At 39.8% G+C, this 13,060-nt stretch overlaps 1 protein-coding gene across 3 annotated transcripts in view; it reads left to right on the top strand.

Moving 5' to 3' along the window:
- slc4a3 (solute carrier family 4 member 3) overlaps positions 1-12,583 on the top strand; it is an 89,694-nt gene extending 77,111 nt beyond the window's left edge. For 2 of the 3 annotated variants that reach the window (XM_072685591.1, XM_072685595.1), the window contains 7 exons: positions 954-1,169; positions 1,287-1,376; positions 2,172-2,338; positions 2,605-2,858; positions 3,738-3,907; positions 4,235-4,408; positions 6,856-12,583. In XM_072685591.1, the coding sequence (XP_072541692.1) occupies positions 954-1,169; positions 1,287-1,376; positions 2,172-2,338; positions 2,605-2,858; positions 3,738-3,907; positions 4,235-4,408; positions 6,856-6,933 (1,149 nt within the window). In that variant the 3' untranslated portion in view covers positions 6,934-12,583. Of the gene's footprint in view, positions 1-953; positions 1,170-1,286; positions 1,377-2,171; positions 2,339-2,604; positions 2,859-3,737; positions 3,908-4,234; positions 4,409-6,855 lie in introns of those variants that run through there. The other variant, XM_072685594.1, reaches the window with a different exon arrangement.
- The last annotated feature ends 477 nt before the right edge of the window (positions 12,584-13,060 follow it).

Below are 13,060 nucleotides of genomic sequence, written 5' to 3'. Positions count from 1 at the left end.
ACACTCTGAGCTAAATCTAATTGGTTCCTGAACACAATATAACTCATCTATTTGACTGGAACAGTATGTGCTGGCTTCTTCCATGTTTAACTGGAAATGAGCCTAGAAGCTGCTCAAAATCTAATACAAACTGAACCACAGGGCTCTTGAAGGTGCTCGGGTCATCACAGAGTAGTGTAAAATAAAGCATTTCAAAGCTTTATAATGTTATTGTCTGTTATTATATCAGTGTTTAATGCTGAAACTCTCACTTAATAAGTAGACTGTTGGTTAGATTCCCACTGCTAGTGTAATGCTATGGCACTTGCAGTATTATGTTAGTATCCAAATAGTGCTGTAGTAGTCCTTTCATTTTGCACTCTGAGTTTAAAGCCATTGTATAAACACAGATTTGTCATCTTATGTAGGTCATGTTTGGTATTTGGTTTTCTGGCATGCAGAAAACATACAATTGGGGACTTCAGCCATGCATGTATTTATGAGCTTGTGCTGACATGAGACCAGTTTTCTTACTTTTAATGAAACACAAAAGTTCAGATAGCTAATAGTATCCTTGTGTAGAGTGTTCAGCTTGCTAAAAGATGGGTCCATTAGGATTGTTGTATCTATTCTTTTGTTTGTTGTTGTATTAACTCTATATGCATGGATGTTTCACCTACTGTTCATATGCTGATGTTTAAATTGCAAAGATTGTTATACTTTAACAGCAATTTAATTGACAATAGTAAAATAACAACTATAAAATCTTTAAATCTAATACTAACTGCCCTGCAAAAATCTCTGTAGTTCTTATGGTCATCACTTATCTTAAAACGGTTGACGAGGTGAAGAGGTGGATGAGGCCACCGACTGCTACAGCAATCTTAAATGTGCATTCAAGGGTTAATTACTTGGCTTTAAAGATTAATTACTGTAAATCACTGTATGATGATGAAGGTGGTATTCTGTTTTAGGTGTTCCATGAGCACCCATTGATGAGGAGCTACCCAACCTCTCCAGGCCATTCGGCCCTCGGACTCCCAGAAGCAGCCGAGAACAGCGTGCTGATCGAGGGGCCTATTCTAAACCAACCCAACACAGCCCTGCTTTCTTTCGTGCTAATGCTGGGAACCTTCTTCGTGGCCTTCTTTCTCAGAAAGTTTCGCAACAGTCGCTTCCTTGGCGGCAAGGTAAAATGATCCCGTGTAGGAAAAACCACAAATGAGTGGTCTTAAAACACAGTGAGATTTGACCAAATGATTCCTATTCCATTGTACTGTGTGTGTTTTATTTGTTTGAATCCAAAGGCCAGGAGAATCATTGGAGACTTTGGCATCCCCATCTCTATTCTGCTGTCTGTGGTGGTGGACTATTGTATCCCTGACACTTATACACAGGTAACACAATAGTGTCTAACTGTGCTTTACACCAAAAAACAGTTCAAGATAGAGGGCCTATACACTACGTGTCCAAATGTTTGTGCACACTCCATCTAATGAATTCAGCATTCAGCTACTTTAAGTTGCACTCTTGCTGACACAGATGTGCAAATGCACACACAAACATCTTGTCTAGTCCCTGTAGTAAAGGATTGTCAGTAGAATAGAAATCGCTGAGGTAGGTAAATAGGAACCTACTGGCCTCATGCTTACTGCATGAGGGGTATAACGTCCCCAGCATTGAGCTGTGGAGCAGTGGAACTGTGTTCTCTGGAATGATGATGCTCCAGCCAGTACTTTTGGGATGAGTTGGGGTGGTGACAGTCCAACATCCTGGCCTCACTAATACTATTGTAACTTAATGCAATCAGATCCTCACAGCAATGCTCTAAAATCTAGCATTAAGCCTCTGGCTCCCTGGACAGTAGAGACAGCTGCTCCAACAACTCTTTTTTAGTATCCTCGGTTTCAGAAGAAACACTGAATGAACAGGTGTCCAAATACTATTGTCCATATAGTGTTGCAGTCAGTAAAGAAGGATAACATGATCACACAATAAATGTCATGTACCTCTCCTCAGAACAACAATATGTGCTCTGATTTCCTCTGCTTGCTCATACTCCTTATTAAATGCTTGCCTGTAATTGAAGCCAGCTCTCTTTCAGAGTGCGTATTAGTGTGCGGTTGAAGGCTTGGCATGGTGCAGTGAACAGCGAGGACTGGGATTTGAACACTTGTGTTTTGTGGTTGCAGAAACTGAACGTGCCCTCTGGTTTCTCCGTCACATCTCCCGAAAAACGCGGCTGGTTCATCAGCCCGTTCGGAGACAAACAGCCTTTCCCCACGTGGATGATGGGAGCCGCTGTGGTGCCCGCCCTTCTCGTCTTCATCCTCATCTTTATGGAAACGCAGATCACCACGTGAGTTGAGCCTCATGCTCGAAACATTACGTCACAGTCATGAGAAAACTCATCTTTTTTGCATTTTTTGCCCTTTATTTTGTGTGGCCTTTTCATGACGAACAGAACAATGGAAATGATGAATGGACCAATATTTGAAATTGCTTTTGATTAAGACGTATTATATGTGTTATATTAAAAACACGATTTGTCTTCCTAGAAAGTGGCTTTTTAATATGACATTTTATTTCTGACAACAATCTCTCTATCTTTCTCGTCCTCTGCAGACTGATAGTGAGTAAGAAGGAGCGTCGATTGGTGAAGGGCTCAGGCTTCCACCTCGATCTGTTGCTCATCGTGACTCTGGGGGCAATATGCCCACTGTTTGGCTTGCCCTGGCTAACGGCTGCTACGGTGCGCTCTGTGACCCACGTCAACGCCCTGACAGTCATGAGCAAGGCTACTGCCCCTGGAGAAAAACCTATGATCCAGGAAGTCAAAGAGCAGAGAGTAACTGGGATGTGTGTGGCAATACTTGTGGGTAAGGGAAAGTTACAGCGTTAGTGCTACAACATCTTTGGGTCTTAAACAACATAGACATACATATTTGAGTATTCACTTTTGCAGACATGTTTAGCAGGCTGAAGATTCTCCACAAGGGGCTGCTGTTTGCACTCAAACAGTTTTTGTGCATAATTAAAAGGGAGGAAACTTAGGATCTTGCAAATCACTTACATTTCAAATAGTTATTAAAAGACATTTCACAAATGCATTAATGTATATGTGTATTTATAGACATACTTCATTGGTTGCCTGAAGAATTGTATGTGAAGTAAAATCCCAAACAAATTATATAATAGTATAGTTTTTAAAATTCTGTAAATATTTTTTAGTTTTTCACACATCCACAACTTTGTCTTATTGAATTGTGTAATGTGCATAATCAATTTTAGCTTATGTTTGATAACCTGTTTATATATATATATATATATATATATATATATATATATATATATATATATATATATATATGTTTTATATATTCTTTTTTTCTTTTTTATTGTATTTATTTATTTATTTTTTACAATACTTTAAACCTCGTTTTTTGTAGATTTAAATGAAATAATGTGTCTAAATGTGTCAGAAATAGGTCCATGTCTCTGGTTCCACAATGGGTAGGGGTAGTTCCTGATTTCCTGGTTAACCTGAAACACTAACATTAAACATCAGCCCAATGTGATCACCCCTTCTGTGATCAATGGATTGTAAAATCTTATAGAAATCCCATTTTAAAGGTTGTATTTCAGTTACTCAAGCAGTGCAGTATTTATAAGTAATGTTCTTTTACAAATACTGCATCTTCTCACTCTGTGACCTTTGCCACAGTTGGAGCCTCTTTACAAATTTCTCTAACCCGCAGGCATGTCCATCGTGATGACGGACCTGTTGCGACATATTCCTCTGGCTGTGCTGTTTGGAATCTTTCTGTACATGGGTATCACTTCCTTGACTGGCATCCAGCTATATGAACGCATCACACTTATGGTCACCCCTGCGAAACACCACCCTGATCACATTTATGTCACCAAGGTGAGCAGATGTAACTGGCAGAACGAATACAGGCTTTCCATTGTTTTCGTGGCTTTAATGGGTTTGGTAGAAATGTGTGTACTGAAATAAACACTGAGGATATTTTATTTTATATATTTCTTTGGGAAACAAGTGATCTTTAATTAAAAGCTTTGTCACATCCACTAGGTGGTGCCCAAACCCTCAATTTCTTTCTCCCCTTTTAGATAAACCCACATATTCGCATGGGAGCTATGCACATAATCAGTATAAGAACGTTTAGGGTCATATAGTGATTTTTAAAGATGTCAGATATAACTCTAGTCTCTGTACCCCATGTCCCTCTAGGTGAAGACATGGCGTATGAACATGTTTACCATCATCCAACTGTTGTGTATAGTGCTGCTGTGGGTGGTGAAGTCCACTGTGGCATCCCTGGCCTTTCCTTTCATCCTTATCATGACCGTGCCGCTTCGCAGACTCATACTAACCAGGATTTTCGAGGAGAGAGAGCTAGCAGCGGTGAGTCCACTCACTAAGTGATTTAGAGTAACCCGATTACTTCAGGATAAATGTAAATTCACATTACAATAAGAAATTGTGGGATTATGAATCTGGTTGTAAACTGAAAGAAAGCCAGTTTGGTTGTTTTTCTCCTTGATGGAACACAGTCTTTAAAATCCTATGACATTTAACTTAACATTAATTTTGATTACGTACTTAAATAAAGTGTAACCCAAATTCTCTGCTTCCTCAAGTAGAGATTTGAAAATATACCTCAGCAAACACACTGACAGAAATACACCTCATTTCAGATTACTAAGCTCACAGAACAAATGTGTACCATTTATGTCCCTCCTTTCTCTTTTCTGAATATAATAAAGCGAATGGAAGAATATGAACAGAACTGAATGAACAGAAGAGTTTCAGAATTGAGGGAAATACTGTTGATTGTGTTGAAATGGGTCACTGTTTTCATTATTTACTGTTTATTTATTCTACAATTTGTATTTTGGAGAGAAAGTAAATGCTTACTACCCAGATATTCCAACATCTAATTTACTAATGACCTTAGGCCTGGTCCAGATGTATTTTGTAAACTCTATGCCAAAAGTTTGTGGACACATGCAGAGTTTCTTCCAAAATCATGATTGTGGTGATCTTAGGCTTATGTATGCCAGCTCCAGAGTGTCCCTATCTATTAGCAGTGCTTTTAATTTGAGATTTTATTTTAGGTGCACCTTAATGTAGATTAAGTCACTAATAAAAAGGGGTATTCACAAACCTTTGAACATGTAGAGTTTTTATGAAAAAAGAAGGTTTTAGAACTCAGAGAGGGCAAGACGACATTGCTATGTCAGTTAGTATGTCTGGCTACCAAGAACAAGAATGACGAAGATAAAGAGATCTCATATGTCTGGGCAGATGATATGCTGATATAGATAAATATTAGAGTATAAGAGTAAAAATATTTGTAATAATTGTAAAAGTAAAGAACATATAACCAAACACAGAAACATCATACACATCGGTTTTGGCAGTTCACTTAAATCCATTGTGGTTTAAAAACATTTTCCAAAAGATGGTTTCAGTAACATAAAGTGTAACGTTTTTAAATATTTAGTTTCTTTTTATAAAGATTCCTGTTTGTGCAGGCAGGGTTTAAGTAGTGTAGGTCCAGTTTCCAGGACTTCCAGAGCACCATAGATGAAGGAAGAATGTGAATACTGGATCAACTGAAAATCAGTGGGAATGTCCTCCTGGATGAATTTAAAATCAATAAAAATGTGATCCTGGATCAACTAAAATCAATCAGAATGTGACTCTGGATCACCTCAAACTAGTTGAGAATGCCATTCTGGACCAACTCAATATCCATAAGAATGTGATCCTGGATCAACTTAAAGTCAGTAAGAAAGTGATACTGGAGTAAATCCTGGATACATTCAAAAGCAATACAAATGTAATCCTGGATTAATTCAAAATATTTAAGAATGTAATTCTGGATCAACTCAAAATCAGTGAAAATGTGATAATGGATCAACTCAAAATCAGTGTCAATGTCATCCTTAATCAGCTCAAAATCAGTGGAAATGTGATACTGGTTCAACTCAAAATCAGTGGAAATGTGATACTGGTTCAACTCAAAATCAGTGGAAATGTTATACTGGATCAACTCTAAAATCAGTGAAAATGTGATACTGGATCAAGTCAAAATCAGTGGAAATGTTATACTGGATCAACTCTAAAATCAGTGAAAATATTGTACTGGATCAAGTCAAAATCAGTGAAAATGTGATACTGGATCAAGTCAAAATCAGTGGAAATGTTATACTGGATCAACTCTAAAATCAGTGAAAATGTGATACTGGATCAAGTCAAAATCAGTGAAAATGTGATACTGGATCAAGTCAAAATCAGTGGAAATGTTATACTGGATCAACTCAAAATCAGTGGAAATGTGATACTGGATCAACTCAAAATCAGTGGAAATGTCATCCATAATCAACTCAAAATCAACAACACTATCATCTGCACCAACACAAAGTACACAGAATATACACATTATCATACATACAGTACATCATATACTGTGTAATACCCCCATGTACAATATACAGTACAGACAACCGGTGCTGTGGGATCTTCAGTCTTTTTTGTGGACACTGGCTCAGATTCTCTGACTCTGTTTCCTTCCTGTCCTCCTCTGTGTGTTTGTGCGTGTCTGTGTTCGCAAGCCTTTTTGGCTGACTGTGTGTCTGCCGGCCTATTTCGGTTTAGTAATGCTTTTTTGTTTTGAGGCAGGCATGTTGCACAACCCCTGTTTTGGGAGTTGTTGCGTTGCTGTAAGATTTTGCTGATATGAGGCATGTGAGGTTTAGAGGAGGAGGCTCACACACACACACACATGCTCCCAGATCACTTGATGTAAAGGGGTTTCTTGCTTTCTTGTTTCCATTCTATTGCAGTTGGATGCAGACGAAGATTGTCCCAATTTTGACGAAGACGGTCGTGACGAGTACAACGAGATTCACATGCTTGTGTAGAAGTGGCGTGTCGGAGAGGTCCCAGGGGTGGCTGTCTTTCCACCCTTCTTCCACACCAACCAGTCAAACACAAGCCACAGGATAAACCACTGCTTTGTCTGTAAAGGTGACACTGACTGTGAGGCTTAGCGAGGAACTCTACTGATGATCCACTCATCTTCAGGATGTGTAAATTGAAATATTGTATTTATTCTATGTAAAATGGAGATATTGATGCAGATGATTCACATGGTTTAGATACCGGTTGTTGTTGTCATTGTTCATTGTTTATTTATTTATTTATTATATATTTTTTTCAAAAGATCTCTCTTTGTTTCCTCTAAGAAGTGGCATCCCTGAGACTTTGCGGATGCCGCATGAGTGAAAGACAGAATGGACCATGCACCTTAAATCATGCCATTTCAGAGACTTTCTTTTCTGGCTGTACAGGAGAAGTGAATAACCCAGTCCGGTACAGCTTGCGGAGAGAGTGTGCGCCACCCCACCTCACCCGACCCCACCCCCTTTTAGAAGCCCCCATTGCCTGTAGATCTAAGTTGCCTTCTCTTCTGTACTGTAGGCATTGACCACAGGGTCTGAATCACTTTTTAAGTAGCACCTCCAGTTCAGAACCCTCAGGGTGGATGAATGCATTCTTCTGTGCAATCCTTTAGCTTGAATGCAGTACTGCTGTCCCCATAGACGTGAGCACAAGTGAGATTTCTTTAGTATTGCGGTGAACCACCCCTCTGGATGGACTCGTTGGGCGTAGAGGGTTGACCCTAAACCTTAAGCTTATTGTTTATTTTATGTCCTTCTTTGTGTTTGGTTCGCCAGACCAGCTCTTTGGTGGACGGCATTATTCATTCGTTGTTCAGAGACGCATTTTCCTTCTAAACAGAGATGCACTGATAAGGGCATTTATTTCCTTTAATAGAGCTCTGCTTGTGAGATGTAGGATATTGTTAGAAGATCATGTGTGTGGTGCACAGAAGAGGAGCATTAGGTTGGACTATAGCATATAAGGTCAGGTAGTACTACCATCATCCTTTTTTTAGAGTACTGTGCAAAAGTCTTGCATCCAACATTAAGATAAATACAAATAAATTATACATAATAATCAATATATCATAAACATTATATATTTCCTAAGCTCCTCTCATAGAAGCCCAGTATTTACAGCTCTCATCCAACACATAGTTGATCAGTCCTTCATTCAAGCAAATCAGGTGAACTGCTGGTGGAGAACACAGAGGAGTCCAGAACCAAACCTGTGGTCTTCTAACTGTTCTTCTAACTGTATTCCAATCAAGATATCAATACCTTTACTGATAACAAAGTCTTGTTTCAGTTCTACTCTGTTTATGTTTATTTGTAAGTATTGAAGTGTTATATAGTGTTTTTACAAGCAAAACACACACACCTACTGCCGAAGTAAATAGTTTTGAAGAGTTTTCTTGACGTCCTAAGACTTTTGCACAGTTCCTTGTGTTAATAACGTGACCTTTCTAGAAACCTAGTACTGTATGTTATGTTTCCTGTTGCGCTTTTGTTTTATGGGAACAGGTAAAGCCATAGTACATGGGATTAAGTTGATTTCAATATGAATAGACTTATTTCAGCGTTAACCCAATGGCTGCCCAACTGCCAATGTATATTGATGCACTTAACTTTTAATAGCCTGAAATAGAAGCAAGGAAGTTTGCCTCCACTGCATTCTGCTGCCAAATGGGTGGATGGGGTCATTGAGGTAACTTTGGCCGGTCCCATCCGTCAAACGTTAACTAGTTTAAAGGAAGTGCATGGTCTTTAAAATCCACATCGCACCTCAGCCAACAGATCCATGCAATGTTGCAATATCCAGTGTAATTGCTTCTCTCACTTTGTCTTTTATACAACAACAACATAAAAACAACATAAAAAACACGCTTCTTGGAAGTCAGTGTTACACTGGAAGTGGGTTTCAGTGGACCTCCTATCATGTTTCGTAGGTATTCCAACACTTGTCGGGTGGCATATTGAGGCTGGTCTGAGAATTCCGAACCACAGTTCCCCTCAGAGAGAGCGAGTGGAGAGTGGCATTAGAGAAAGGTGCCCTTTAGACTGTAAATAACGTTCTGTCTATGTACTCGTTGATTGTGTTGCGTGACTGTGTACATTACGCAAACCTCAAGAGCTCAGCTTCCCAGACCCGGTTCACTTTCCCACAGGCCGTTACACTGAAGGATGTTTTTTTACTTCATTTGTACTAGTTCTTTGTGTGGGCATTGTGTAATGAAAATATTATGTAGTTCTCTAAATACATGTTTTAGTAAAACACGAAACCAAATGCTGCTACTCACTCTGCCAGGTTGCCCCACAAGGCCGCGGTGGGACTTTAGATGAGACTTTAGGTGTAACGACAAATTATTTCATACTCCTCAAACTTAGCCGTGAGTTGAGCACTGTGTTGATGCCAAAACCTGTAGTTTGCTATGCTCACCAGACACCACGAGGAGTATAAGTGTGACCAGCTGGGCTGTGCAGTCATTATAGAGCAGATAAGACAGCGCTTGATGGATGGTTAGACCTTTGTGATGATCCTGCCAAGCTAGGTCAGACAATGGTCAGTGATGTTAGCATGGCACTTGAATGTTGTTGTTTGGTTCCTTTGGTTTCTGCTTTCTGCTCAAGGCATGATGTTTGGTGCTTTACTGCAGTTGCACTCTTAGCGATACAACACTGCCACCACTTTGCCTCCGCCAAACTAGCTTGGCTTGTTTTCATTATGAGAAACACTGACTTCCGCAGAAAGAGCTGTGGTCAATGACTCTGTGAAACGAAGTCCCTCCTGCCGGCCTAACAAGAGGCCTCCATGACAGGCAGAAACCACACCATGTCCCTCTGAGATAATTGACTTAGCTTGACTTGTTCAGTTTGACAGTGCAGAACTATTATACAAGTCAACTGAAATCTGAGATGCATTATGTAAGGCAGGAGTATCCGACTATACTTCTGCAAAAGCTTTATAGTCCAGCACTGTCCTGCTCAAACACACCTCATTCTTTTCTTTAGCAGGTGATATAGGGGTGTAACTGTCTCTACTGTCCAGAGAGGGCTTTCTAAAAGATTTCAGAGGAGCATTGCTGTGCAGATTTGATTGCATTTAGTGAGAAGAACGTTAGTGAGGTCAGGATGTTGGATGATTACCACCCCACCTCATCCCAAAAGTATTAGATGGAGCACCAACCATTATTCCAGAGAACACAGTTCTACTGCTCCACATCTCAATGCTGGGGGGCTTTATACACCTCTAGACCACCTTTCTGCCCCAGAGAGTCCTGTTGGCATTAGGAGTACTTTTTTACAAGAACTAGACAAGCTGTCTGAGCACATTTGCACATCTCTGTGTCAGCAACGGGTAAAGTAGCTGAATGCATTTATTAGATGGGGTGTCCACAAACATTTGGAGTTTTTCAGTGTCCTGAAATGAAACAGACCCATAGTTTTGGATAAACAGTGCATTTAAAAAGTGATGCAGTTGTCATGTCAAATTCTTGACAACAGAAATGCCCAATGTTTGTAATAATATAAATTTTGTAGCAGTGAGGTGGAGCTTCCCAGAGTTCCTAGCTAAACACCAAGTCTTACCAGTGGGAGCTGCTCAAGATTCCGCCTTCAGGAATTTGAGCGTGTGGTTAAATGTTGGTTTTAACCAAGAATCGATGCGTAACAGAGTTAAGACTTGAGATTTAAACATTGTGTGAGTGTATTTTCGACATGGTTTTAGTGTTCTTTGTCAAAACACGCACAAAGACACATCTGATCACAGAAACATGTTTATTTCACATGATAATACATATATTATAATATGTTTTTTAACATATTCACATCTAGAGGTTTTCTGGATCGGATCGAGACATCTCTAGTATTTTTGCTATTTGTGGGACATGGCTGCGGTTTCTGACCTGTTCCGCCTCTCCTAAAAACATGGATATGGATGAAACACTATGAACACATGGACTACAGGTGTGCCCCATGGCCCGTGGTGCAGGTGTGACAGACTGAATGTATGCAGTAGAGCGCTTGAGCACTCTTGTGCTTGACCCGTAATACAGTTGCCTCTAGAAAGTTTGCATTGAGCCATTGTGCGCTTGTAATAATGTGTCTGCCATGAGAGCAAGCAGCTCCCGGAATGACACCGGCGCTGCTTGGACACGGCCCCTCAAGGAATGGCTTAAATCAATGGATGGAAGAGAACAAAAGGGGCTCTTGAAGAGGTGGCTATTGTGAGCACAGCTGACATGTCTCAGGCAGTGCTGGTGGTTACCAGGGCTGCAGACAGGTTGCTCATCCAGACAGCCAGACGATCTTCAGGGTTGCTGTTCAGGGTAGATGTTTTACAAGCTCAGTGTGGGCTGAGAATAGCACCTGTGCAGGCATGCAAGGAGTTCTCTTTCTCTCTTAGGCCTTTCAGGGTCATGCTATAGTGTGTGCATGGAATGTAGGGTTTATAAATGTGTGTGTGTGGACAGGGGCAGGAATGGTAGGAATAGAAAGTTAAATAGAAAAGCATTCGGCATGAAAAGGAACTCGGAAGTGGGGATATTATTTAAGATAATAAAAAGGCCCAGGATTGCCACTCTCTACCTGTGGTTTTTCACATGTTGGTAAGAGGAGATGAAAAATAAATAGCTTGAGCGACGGTTAAAGGACTTTGCATGGCAGACATTGAAACGGGTTTCAACGGCCCGTACCACCCTAGTTGTGCGGACCACCCACTCAAATCCTTCAAGCGCTGTTATTGTTTAACGTTATGTCTGAAACGGCCTTTCAGTTCCCTCTCATTTCCTTTAACGCTGTAGACTCTGAATGTGTGCACCACTTTTCATAGAGCCCTATTGACCATTAATAGCAGGTAATGACAATCAGACATGGTTGGAGTCAGATTATATTATTCCCACAGGAAGCCTTCAACAATATATTCAGCAGTCAAACCAGCAGGCCCAGAAGCTAATGAACGAGAGAAAGTACGAAAGCAAACATGTGGATAGGTGTTTTTTTTTTCTGTAACAGCCGTATTAGTTAACTCTAAGCCGTGCATTCGACTGAATGTGGATGGTGGAATATATACATGGTGGCAATACTATGACTTTAACATTGAGATATTGCAGACTGAGTGTGCCAAGGGAATCGATTACCTTGGTATTACTTCTTAACCCCTTCTTGTACCTTACACCTTGAACAGATGCCCTCTGTTTAGAGCACTTTTCAAAAATGGCTGAAGAAAGGAAACGGTTACATTGGAATTTTCTATAATGTAGAAATGATTTTTGGTTTTTTAAGAAATGCAGCACTCATATGTCGATACAGCGTATTCAAATCATGTCACAATGTCATCAGTCCCAAACAAACCTCTTGTAGAACTCACAAGTGTTGCCTGGTTGTAACTAAGAGGTGTAGTTTGGTTTGTCTGTCAAAAAAAGTAAATAAATAAGACAAACATTTTACATGAGTTCTTATGGTAAATAATGTATTACTTTAGCTTTAGCAATACTGAAAAAAACACTCATGTGGATATTTTAATAGCAGTGCCAATTGCTATTACTGTAAAAAAGGGAGTGGGGGAGTTTTCAAACCACTGTAAAACAAATGGTTATTTTTTTGTCTCAAAATAAATATTTAATATGTGTTTCAATTGTTTTTGTCATAGAAGTGTTTATATATTTTTGGTTGGATGATGTTTGTTGTTTGATGCTAAAAAGTATATATATTTTTACTCATAGATAAAAAACAATTTGGCTTTTGGCCTTTCTCAGCATGCTCATAGGACACCACTGACAACACTGCTATATAGACCAAATGGGAGTATACCCCTCCCCCCTTGTCGACGTCATCACCAAGTCGCGGGTATAATTCATCATCCTCCAAAATAACAATGAAAAATATACAAAAAATAACAGAAAAAAGAAAACACATGGTAATGAATTATATGTTGAAGGATGATGAATTGTACCTGCGACTTGGTGATGATGTCACCAAGGGGGGTGGTATACTCCTATTTGGTACATATGGCTGTGTTGGCTGGTGTCCTATGAGCACGCTGAGGAAGGCCTAGAGCTAAAACTTTTGTGTTTTTTCTGTGAGTCTAATAAATATACTAGACAGT

Source organism: Salminus brasiliensis, chromosome 8, assembly GCF_030463535.1.
Source record: "Salminus brasiliensis chromosome 8, fSalBra1.hap2, whole genome shotgun sequence".
NCBI lineage: Eukaryota > Metazoa > Chordata > Actinopteri > Characiformes > Bryconidae > Salminus > Salminus brasiliensis.
The sequence above is the reverse complement of the archived record's forward strand: the minus strand, read 5'-3'. Positions and strand labels throughout refer to the sequence as shown.